Source organism: Pan troglodytes, chromosome 5, assembly GCF_028858775.2.
Source record: "Pan troglodytes isolate AG18354 chromosome 5, NHGRI_mPanTro3-v2.0_pri, whole genome shotgun sequence".
NCBI classification, from domain to species: domain Eukaryota; kingdom Metazoa; phylum Chordata; class Mammalia; order Primates; family Hominidae; genus Pan; species Pan troglodytes.
In genome coordinates, this window is record NC_072403.2 from 35,340,162 (window position 1) to 35,352,478 (window position 12,317).

At 36.7% G+C, this 12,317-nt stretch overlaps 1 protein-coding gene across 1 annotated transcript; it reads left to right on the plus strand.

Moving 5' to 3' along the window:
- The first annotated feature begins 8,294 nt into the window (after positions 1–8,294).
- LOC471939 (olfactory receptor 12D2) lies at positions 8,295–9,217 on the plus strand. The gene is given in 2 exon segments (XM_527317.7): positions 8,295–8,523; positions 8,526–9,217. Coding segments are annotated over 2 exon segments (921 nt in total).
- Positions 9,218–12,317: the final 3,100 nt, after the last annotated feature.

Here is a 12,317-nt window from a genome sequence, read left to right on the forward strand (position 1 = left end):
TGAAGGACATTGTAACGGATGCATATAATTAAGGGTTTGGGATGTACGCTTGTGAAACTACATAAGTAAATACTTTATACAACAGTTTTGAAATTATTTTTTCCTAAATAATTAACACCATCCCTCTTCTACTAAAAATAATACTACTGCAAAGTTATATAATTATCTAACATTAAATACAATCTAATATATTATCTAACACGAATTGGAATCTGCTACTTTTATGAAAACTGATTGTGACAGATGCTAAAAGATTACTCACCTATTTTTTTTTACTTCTCCCTCACTTCCTTTTCCCTTTATTTCGTCTCTTTGTAACACAAATATACACACACTACCACTATCTCCATTAAACAGTCGTACACACTCAGACACTTAACTATAACATACACCTATAGTTGATCATAGAGTCTGCTGCCCTGAAACCAAAAAAAGTCCAAAAAAAGCATAAGTAAATAGATCAGGAAATTTGAAGCTTCCCTCATAAATGTTTTATGTAATGAGCCCACCTGTTGCATCCTGTAATCTTCATAGCCTATATTCAAAGAGGTTCCTCCGTCACTCTAACCCACTCATTCCAGTTATCTCAACCTCTTTTCATCAAGAATTTTTCTCTACTATCATAATATCATTTTTCTATTTAGTCTAAGCCAATTTGCCCTGCACATTCCTTTGCACGTATCTTAGTATAAATATAATTTTTGGGTCAAAAGAGTTATCCAAATATCATAGATCAGATGTATTTATTGTGTCCTTGAATAAAGTTATCAGAGAAAGTTCTGACTGCTCAAAACCTATTATAAACACCCTTATTGAAAACAACTTACATGGAATCTAAGCAAATCTCATGTCTTATTATGGACAGAGAATGAACAGGCAAAATCTTCTCAGTAAACCTTCCCAGTAGCATCTTGAGCATTAACACTTTGGGATTTTCTCTCCAAGGACTTATTCTCTTTATATTTCTCTTCCCCTGTGTATCAGTTTATTCCTTCTTTGATGTGCTTATGACATCACTACATTGATTTAAGTAATAATAATAAATTTTTGGCAGAGCCCTTCATTAGTCATAAGAAAAAAAGAGTGATGATAATATAAAAGAAAGAGAAGACACAGCTCCTATCCTTGAGAAATCTAACATCTAATGAATCTGAAAAGTAATATCACTTAGAACAATATAATGAAAACTAAAAATGATTAATTATAAACTGAGGTCTACAGATATTGAAATGGAAAGATTTAAGCAAATTATGATCAAACAGGGAAGACTAAACAGTGGAGATAAATTTGGTTAACATACTTTTAGGGATTAGTGTTTATATAGATTCTTGGCAGAGACAACTTTATGTATGGAGCCCATTGAAATAATTAAAAACATCTAACTAAAGTCATTATTTGTACTATTATGATCAATGTTCTTTCTTACTGTGAATAAAGAAATGGTAAATTTCCTGAGCCCTATGTTAATTCATGAACAACCAATAAAATCAATTTTATGATTTACTAGAAATATCTCCAAAGTTTTAATTTCAACTATCGCTGTTACTTTAGAGTAAGTGTCAAAGACAAGTCATGTTAACACACAGATTAGTTGTAGGATGAGACTCACTGAAATAGCTCTTAGGAAACTGGGTCTTAGACAATTTAGTTTTCAACAATTGGCCTATTCCCCTTCAAAGTCCCATACAACGGAGAGTTATGCTGCCAATATGGCCATGAAAGCTCCTTAGAGGAATAAAATGCAAAATAAATAAAACAAAAACTAAACATCCTAGAGAATGATTAAAAGCAAGCATACTTGTGAGTGGAATCAAAGATAGAAAAAAGGGATAGAGAACTAGGTGGGGTTTTTTTCCCTGATATCTGTTATCTTTGGTACAGTTCTTATTCATAACCTAAATTGTTTTCCTGATTTCTTTGTATAATTTTTAAATACTGTCTGGTATCTCACTGAGCTGTTTTAGTATCAAAATTTTGAATACTTTGTCTGGGATTGTTGACATTTCTTTTTTATTGGGATCTATTGCTGGAGAATTATTGTGTCCTTATGTTGATATCTGCATACCTAGTATAACAGTTACTTTTTTAAATTTTTTGAATTTGCTCTCATGGGGAGGACTTTTTCCAGAAGATGTATCTAAGGTGTAGTTTGGGTAGGGTTCTCTGGTTTTGATTCTGGGTGTGTACAATAGTGCAGTCTCTGTATGATTTCTTCATCTGTAAACAGTGTCAATGGTGTCTGTTATTTCTTTGGTGGCTTAGGATATGGTTGTTAGTGGAGGCTGTGCTGAAGTCTTGCTAAGAACTGAGATGCCAGTTGGGCCAGTCTTCGGCTTCCATTGGTAGAATCAGTGGGATGAGCATGTGTGTCCTTGCGCCCCAGGGCAGCATACACTGGCACCAATGTTAGCGGGTTTAGGCAAGACAGTTCTTGTGCTTCCAAGTGGCTTGCTTGGCTTCTGGGAATGGCATCAGTAGTTCAGGTATGAAGTTGAATTCTTGAGCCCTTTGGCAGTGGATGTGGTGTGGGTGATGGCAGTAGCAGTGGTGGGACAGTCCTCTGGGACCCGTGTAGTCCATGCTGATATTGGCAATGGCTGTGACAGGTTGGGCAGGCCAGTTCCCAGATCCACAGGAGGCACATGAGTGTGGATGTCAGCTGTGGTGCCAGGGGAAGGTTGAGTGGGGCTGACCTCAGATCCCAGGAGGGGTGCTGAGGAGCTACCAGTGATGGACTGGGCTAAGTGACCCTCGGGCCCCTGTACGGTGTGCTCAGGTTCTGTGGGTGGGTGAAGCCAGGCTGAGTAGACCTTCCCACGGGCTCCTTGGTGGTGTATGAGGCACTGGCTATGGTAGGCAGGGGCAGGGGGATCCCCAGGCCACAGATGGAATGCTCAGATAGGAGTGGTAGTGGCTGTTTTGTGGTCATGGACTGGGGAGGACTGGGTTGCTTTTCCTGGGAACAACCATAGGCAAGAAACTGGGGAGGCATGGGCTTTGCTCATGCCTCTGCCCCACAGTAGTTCATCATGGCAGCAGTTGCAGGCAGTGAAATTTGTCCTCAGGGCAAGTAAAAATGTGTAGTTGTCCCTCTGGTCGGGGTAACGGGAGGTGGGATTACTCCCTAGTGCTCTTGCCTCGGTCTCAGAAGCAGAGTAAGATGCAGTGCGTTGGGATCTGTGCTGTCAAAATGGTGCCGTGCTGCAGTTAGTTAGGACTTAGGGTTCGTGGGACCCAGTGTGAGGTTCTTTCTTGGGTAGCGCCTTCACGTGGTCTCCAGGCAGCTCCCTATGTTAGTCTCAGGGGCTACGATGGTTGAGGGGATCTCCTGTGGCTAGAATTGTAGGTATCTGTGGTGAAATGTGGGCTGCTGGGAGTCTCCCCCTTTCCCTTTTCCCACATTGGAGAGCCGTTCGAGACTCATATCCGATCTTGGTTGAACAGGCGGTCTCATTTCCTTCTCCTTTGCTTTTGGTGCTTCCTGGTCACTTCTCTGCTGACTTTCGGTGTTCTCTCTTAGATGATCTATTCAACGTGTGATTATTGACTGGTTATTTTGGTTACTTTACATGGAACAGCCAAGTACCAGATGTATCAAGTCAGCCATGTTGGAGCCTCTCCAGCTCCATTCAAGGGGCCTGTTTTGAGTTGGCCCTAGGCCTTTCCCCGTAAGCAAAATTTCTATAACATTGAAATTACTTGGGGAAAAAAGCTGTCAAAAGACTTTGAGGGTGTTTTGTTTTGTTTTATGGCGTCTCACGCTGTCACCCAGGCTGGAATACAGTGGCAATCTCTGCCTCCCAGGTTCAAGCAATTCTCCTGCCTCAGCCTCCTGAGTAGCTGGGATTACAGGCGTACACCCCCATGCCCAGCTAATTTATGTATTTTTAGTAGAGATGGAGTTTCACCATGCTGGCCAGGCTGGTCTGGAACTCCTGACCTCAAGTGATCCACCTGCCTCGGCCTCCCAAAGTGCCGGGATTACAGGCGTGAGCCACTGCACTCAGCCAACTTGGAGGTATTTTGGGGGAAAAAAGAAGTAATGATTTTTCCTAACTTATGAGATATTAAGACCTACAATAACATCATATTACTTAAATTACAGCTTATTCAATGGAAAAAATAGTAAGTGGAGAAACAAACCATGTATTGAGGGGAACTTGGAATAGTATAAAGATGGCCTCACAAATCGATGAAGAAGGAATGGTTAGTCTGTCTACATAGAGACAACCAGAACCAAGACTAGCTGATTATCTCACAGGATATGTAAATATAACCTCTAGAAGACTAGAGTCCTAAATGACAAATATAAAACTCTAAATCTAATTAACAGAACCAGTTACATAATCTTTAAGTTTCAATGCAAGATAAAAAATGATAAAATTGAGGTGGGGGACATTTTGAAAAAATGGAAATTACATTGCAGTGATCCCTAAAACTAAAGAGCCTTATTTTGAATCCTAGTTTCACAATCCGTTGCAAGGAAAAGGAAAATTTACTTAAATCCTTTGAGCCTTGGTTTTCTTGTAGTAAAGGAATAATTTTAATACTTTTACATTGGGTTTTTGTGAGAATTAAATGAGCTAATATATGTGAAGAACTCAGAACAATAACTTATACATAATGAGCATGCAATAAATGTTATTTATTTATAATATATTAGCAGTATATAAAATAAGGAATTATTTGTATGTGGAATGGCTCATACCTATAATCCCAACATTTTGGGGGGATGATATTGGTGGATTGCTTGAGACCAGGAATTAGAGGCTGCAGTGAGTTATGATTGCATCACCGCACTCCAGCCTGGATGACAGAGCAAGACTCTGACTCAAAACAATAAAAAAAATTAAAGATTAAAAAAAAACAAAATTAAAAAATTAAAATAAGATATTATTGTGATAAATATGTATAATAAACTTTTGCCAAGCAACAAAAATGGAAACTCAATAGAAAGATGGAAAAAATACATCATAGTTACAACTGTTAGTAGAATCCTTGGATTGATGGAAGGTCACGCATAGATACCCTGGTGTAATTCAGACAGAATTTTCTTACCTAAAAAATAGCAAAAAGTAATGCTACACATTGGTAAGACCAAAATCCTTATCCCAAACAGAGAAAAATGTGAGCTTTTGGACCACAAAATTAATTATTTAAAATAATTTAGTATTATTAGCAACAGTGAAGAGTAAGATGTAGAAGGTACAAAAGCAATACTATTTCTCTTTATGTCTCTTCCTTTGGTTTTCATAGAACCACAGTAGAATATTAAAGATAATCATCTTTCTGTACTGATCAATGGAATGTGGGTGACCATATTTATTAATTTTTATTGCCAATTTTCTTTCACTTTATATACCAAAATATTTTCCAAGGGAGCCCTCAAGAAGAGAAAGTGAATCTGAACCTCTACCATAGGAAATGAAAGGAAATTTGACTAGGAAAAAGTATTTTAAATAAGCAAATAAATATTTTAAAAAACAGTATTGTGAAAGGTCAAATAAAATATTGGGTTACTATTTTAAAGAAAAAAATCCAGCAAATATATTAAGCTATTGAAAACTGTCTTGTCCATGGTTATGAAACCAAGGAACAAACATATTAAGAAAAAAAGATAAGAAGAACGACAACAACAGAAAAGTGGAATTCTACAGAGAAATTCCATATGGCTATCCCCTTATGCTGCAGGTGCAGAGAGACCTCCTGTTTATTCTCACGACAATCCTTCTCAGCACCCAGGGGACAGTTTCTCTCAGGTTTTTATGTCTAGAGATCTGCAGCTCATTGGAAGGCAGGCAGATTTTCAGAGAGGAAAAGATTTTTGAAGATAATTTATGCTGCAATCCCAACATCAACCACCACTTCAAATATTTTTCTATTTATAATCACTGGGAGTGTAAATCTGAAAAGCTCTTTTACCTGTGATTCTGAACTCTCAATCCGGGTGAGAGAATAGAATAGGAGACAGGTTGGGAAGCTGCTCGTATTTTTTATCTGTTAATGAGTGACCTGACTGCTTGCGAGTATTAAAGTTAGATGCCCAGGATTTAGAGCTGGTTTCCTATTTTTATGATGGAGTCTTCATTGTAGTTGTAGATTATGAAAGCATTTTGTTTTCTGCACTTTTATTGCCATATCTCCTTCTCTATTCAACATGCCTGGCTCTCTAGATATTCGCTAAAGCAAATCTGAAATCCCTAAATATTGAAATTGCAGTGAAAGAAATATTTTCATACAGAGAAGTTGGCTAAACAACATTCTTTAAACGTTAGGAAAATGTTGTTTTATTATTTATTATTTTTTAAATTTTCTTTTTACCAAATAGATTTTTGATACAATTTTATTTTATGGGTCAGAGAACTAAAAATAATATTTTAGCTATCATTTGTACTTTTAAAAGACATGGTAAAAGTTTTGAAAAATATGCAACATACATGGCTATCAAAGAAAGCTACTTTAAATTGTTTGGAGGCAGTCCTTCATGGAGGTGTGGTAAAGGTTAGATAATCTCTCAAAATTTCCTCTAGCTGTAAAGCCAAATATCCTATGGGCTCCCTAGAGATGTTTCCTAGTTCATTATTTTTTTTAACTTTAGTCACACCAAATCATTTTCTTCTCTCATCAGCAATTTTTCAACCTCGAATTATTCCCCATTTATAGGAAACACTCTAATGTCTGCATCTTTCTTCTGATTTCCTAGTGGTTCTTATTCTTTTCTAAGTGCCTGCCATTTCTATGGATTTCCCACACATTCTTGCTTCTTTTCTCCTAATATGCAAAAGTTAATCCACTACATTTGTACAAGAAAGGAACAAACAGGAAGCTATTTCACAAAATTATGTCTGCTTTTGTCAGTGCACCTATAGAAGATAATCCCAAGTACTTTGCAAATAATGTTAGAAAAAACCTTCAAAATATATTTCTGCCTTTCAGTAAACAGTATAAATTTAGTCAAATATTAAACCTCATTATAATTATCTTACTTATAATCCCTCATGTGTTTTAACAGTTACTGAAAAAATTCTATTATTTCAATTCTGCAAAAGAAAGAAAAATGAATACATTTCTTTCATAGAAAATGGAAATTTTATCTGATGGAAAGAAGGGGCAAATAGAGAAAACACATTTTACAAATGAAAAAGGCAAGAAATGTGTGGCAACTTTGGAGAGAACTGGTATGAAGCCAACAGACCTCTGGGTTGATGGAGGAGAACCTGACTGTCAGTGTCACATTGATGAAACTAGAAGAAAAGAGAGAAAATTCACTTGGATACAATGTTTCTTCACATCTAAAAAGTGAGTTTATTTCAGGCAAAATAAAAATAAGACTTAAGAAAATGCATCACAAGAGAAGACAGAATTTTCAGTGGTCTAAATTCTTAGATACTTTAGAAGAAGACACTATTGGGTAAAATGAAGGAAGAATTGTTGAGTCTATTGGAAGAGTTTTTCTTATTCAGAGATTCAGGGGTGTGAAAAAGGAAAAAGTCTCAGTGCAACTGGAAACTAAAGGAACAATAACATTTGTCATCAAGTAAGTAATTTGGGATTTACTTTGAAAAAATTTAAAGGCTTAGGTAGAAGAAACTAAGCACATTATCTGATATAGCAGTGATAAAACTTCAAATATACCTCAGGTTAATATTTGATTGATGTATTATTTTTTCCTTTCTCAGTAGAGCTCCATGACAGAGCTTCATTTTACCCATGCCAGAGATGTGGATTAGAAAGAGATCAGTAAGAGAACATCTCCAGCCTCATCTACGTTCTAAGATGAGAACAAAATAATTACTACTATTTTAAAGAGGTTTTTATATCTCTTTAAAGAGTTTGTGATTATAATGAGTTCATTTTTATCTTCCTCTCTTAAGTCAAAAAATTTCAGGAGCCATTTTCCTGGGTCAAGAGATATCCAAGTGGTGGTGCACTTAAAAATTGCCCCCTATTAACGCTGACTTGGGATAGGAAAGGAAAGTTGTAACAGAATACGGATGTATTCTTCTCAACCAGAGAAGATGTAAGTTAGCAACATGTTCTAAATCCCCAGAAGAAAGAAATACATTAATGATAAACTTAATTTTAAAAAGTGGTTAAGTCATAGTCCGTAATATGCATGAATCCTTAATATTGAAGAGACCAACAGCTAAGCTTCTATACAACTTCTGAGGTTTGGAAGAAGTACAACAGTACTCTCCTTCCAAGTATCTTTGGCTTGGTGAGAAAATTCTGAGCCGGAAGGATTCTGATTGCGATTAGTGTTCCATAGATTATTTTGTCTTTTGTCTGAAGTGATGCTGAATACAACCTCAGTCACCGAATTTCTCCTCTTGGGAGTGACAGACATTCAAGAACTGCAGCCTTTTCTCTTCGTGGTTTTCCTCACCATCTACTTCATCAGTGTGACTGGGAATGGAGCCGTTCTGATGATTGTCATCTCCGATCCTAGACTCCATTCCCCTATGTATTTCTTCCTGGGAAACCTGTCCTACCTGGATATCTGTTACTCTACGGTGACACTGCCAAAATGCTGCAGAACTTTCTCTCTACACACAAAGCAATTTCTTTCTTGGGATGCATAAGCCAGCTTCATTTCTTCCACTTCCTGGGCAGCACGAAGTCCATGTTGTTGGCCGTGATGGCATTTGACAGCTCTGTGGCTATCTGCAAGCCACTTCGCTACACTGTCATCATGAACCCTCAGCTCTGTACCCAGATGGCCATCACAATCTGGGTCATTGGTTTTTTCCATGCCCTGCTGCACTCCATAATGACTTCTCGCTTGAACTTCTGTGGTTCCAACCGTATCCATCATTTTCTCTGTGATATTAAGCCATTGCTAAAGCTGGCCTGTGGGAACACTGAGCTTAATCAGTGGCTACTCAGTACTGTCACGGGGACAATTGCCATGGGCCCCTTCTTTCTGACACTTCTCTCCTATTTCTACATTATCACTTATCTCTTCTTCAAGACCCGTTCTTGTAGCATGCTCTGTAAAGCACTGTCCACTTGTGCCTCCCACTTCATGGTAGTTATTCTTTTCTATGCACCTGTTCTCTTCACCTATATCCATCCTGCGTTAGAGAGCTTCATGGACCAGGACCGGATTGTTGCCATCATGTACACTGTGGTCACTCCTGTACTAAACCCACTGATCTATACTTTGAGGAACAAGGAAGTGAAGGGGGCCTTGGGTAGAGTGATCAGAAGGCTTTGATTTGAATAAACCAGAGAACTCTTCTGAGGCATAAATAACCAGCAATGAAAAAGTAGAGATGTGTAATTTTACTGCTTCTCAGATGGTTTATAAGTGTAAAATAGAGGCAACTGGATAAAAGAAAAAAAAGTCCAATCTAGTTGTAGTAAACAATACATTTCTAAGTAATATGAGGAATACTTGAAAATGCAAGGCACTAGCCATGGAACCCTAATGCTGAAAATTTTTTGGAATATCAGTTGATATAATTGACTTATTATGTATTCTAACATGTACTTGTATGCAATTGCATGTAGAATTTTGCCTATATTGCCCATGTATTGTATAGATAGATGATATTTAGGACTGTTTGTCTGTAAGATCCTTTTAGTTTAACACATTTTAGTCTGATCAATAAAATTATTGTGCTTTTTTATTTTAAGGATTGTCATGTAGGGCTATGTTTATTCAATTGGAAAAGTAAATGCTAACTTGCATATTATTTAAATTAATTTTAAAGAGGTATGTCATGATTTCTTTTCAGTTTGGTTGGTTTTTGTTCTTTTAATAGTGATTCAAAATGCAAAAGACATAGAAAGATGTCAAATGTTTCTCCCCATCTCTGCCCTCTGTCACTGACTTACTCTTCATATACAATCAATGTAATCAGTTGTTATCTGTCCTCACAGAGATCCTTTATGCTACACAGTCAAATACAAATATTTTCTTTAAAAAAGAATGGCAATGAACAATACATGTTATATGAACAAACCAATGTTGAGGGCAATGTGTATCTTGGAGATCTTTTCCTATTAGAACATAGAGCTTCTTTATTTTTTTAACATGCATGATATATGCCACTTTGTTCATGTATTATATTTGATAGATCAGTCTCCTATCATTGGACATCTATGTTATTTCCAATCACATGTTGCAGTGTATAATCTTGTGTACACGTCATTCTATATATGTGCAAGTCTATTTGTAGGACAAACTTCCAGACATGGAAATGTTAGGTCAAGAGATATCGTTATTGTAATTCAGATAGATACTGCCAAATTGCCCTGCCCAGAGGTTATAAAAAATTTCATCACCACTTTCAATGTAAAAGTGTTTAGATTTTACACTACATTGAATATGAATAATGCCAATGACTTATTTTGTAGATGCTTCCCTGAAAATATTCTACTTTTACAGCCTGGTTATGTAAAAAATGACATCCTAAAGACACTTTCCATAACATGGAAGTCTGCATAATTCTGCCATTGTTATAGAAAGTTTTCAGACTATTTGAAGCCCAAGCAAGATGGCAACTGGGAGAAAGGAAAAGCTAAGATTACAGCAATTCTTGTCATTGTTAGCTGGCACACAGGCAACATGAAGTGTTTTCCCCTACTTCAGCATAAAATACTTAAAACTTTCCTCTTACTACACCAACAGTTATTCATGTGAAAAATTAATCAATTGTGTTGTTTATTATTTTAATCAAAAAAAGCTCTACAGGTTTCAGATTTATGAAAGTCCTGCACAAAATAAAGGAAAGGTGCCCTAAAAGACCCACCGTTTAACTAAAGAAAATGAATCTCACACAGAGGACATGCTGCAGAGAGAATGAGCTACTGAAACACACTAGAATGTTTCATTTCTTTTATGACACAAAAAGAATAGGAAAGAGTGGAAAAAGGGAACAAACTTTTACTAAAAGTTGACAATTTTATTTTTACATTTTATAATACAAATGAAAAATGCTTTTTACTTGGTCCAGAGAGGCTAATAAGTAATTAAATTGAATGACATTGCGACCACTAATTAAGAGATAAAACAACCAATTGTTCAGCTAAGAGTTCTGGTACCTATATCTTCAGAGATGTTTTAGAAGTCAACTGGCCAGACTTCAAGGGTTACTATGAAATACCATTAAAAGTGGAGCTAGGTAAAACAAACAAACAAACAAAAAACACCTCAAGAATCACTTTGTATCTCATTAGAGTGTTATAACCACTCGTATCTCTCCACCCTTGGTCATGAAAGATGATGACTTTAAACACTCTATTATTTTGGTTTCGTTTTCCTTTATCTGTCCTTATTTTGACAGATTGTAATGCACGTAATATGATGTAATACAGGTGAAATACAAAAAATTCATGAAAATTTATTTTTCTTTTCCTTTGGTACCAAACTCATACTAAGTGAAAACAATGAAATCATAATTGTGGAAGTATTTCTGAAGCTAATAGACAAGAATAGGTATGATGTTTCTTAGTTTCTAAGTACCTAGAAATGGATTCTGGCTCTGAAAAGATGTGGTATGCCAACATTTGTAACTATTTAGAGATACAAATAGACAAGACTATGGAAGCTATGTTGAGCGGGTGGGCTGACTATTCAAAACCTCTGCCTTCACTTTTGCAAACCCAAACGATCTGACCTCTCTCTGGTACTTCTTCTATCTTCCAAGTCAACCTTCTTTGGTCCTTCAGTTCCAGTTTTGTTGATGAGAGAATGCCTGTGTGGAGAAGACACTATCCACCTGAACTATCTCAGACTATCACTTCTGTTGGTCAGAGTTTATTGCATAATCCCATCTACATGGAAGCTGTGAACTGTAGGAAAACACATGGGTTCTAGTTATCTACTGCTGCATAACAAATAGTAGCCTAAATCTAAATGGTTTAATTTATTTAATCAAATCCCAGGATTCTGTGGGTCAGAAATTTGGAAGGGCACAGCAGGAAAGGGTTGACTATGCTCAGTAATATCTGGATCTGCTCTCTCTCTCTCTCTCTCTTTCTCTCTCTCTCCAGTTTCTCAGTTGACTGTCATGTGCTTCTTTAACAGGGAAGCCTCGGGACAGACTTTTTCATGGGGGACAGCAAACCAAGACAAAAACTGTTAGTTGTCTCAAAGACAAAAACCAAGAACCAGCATTAACATAACTTCTATCGTACTCTATTGGCCAAAGAAATCGCAGGCCAACTGAGCTTCTGTAACCTTCAATGGAAAGAGTGTCAAAACTTGTGTGGACATCCTTAATCTACCACAGTCCCATATCTAACCACTAATAATTCATGTTGTTCCCATATGCAAGGTACACTTACTCCTCTTCCTAATAATCTTAAAA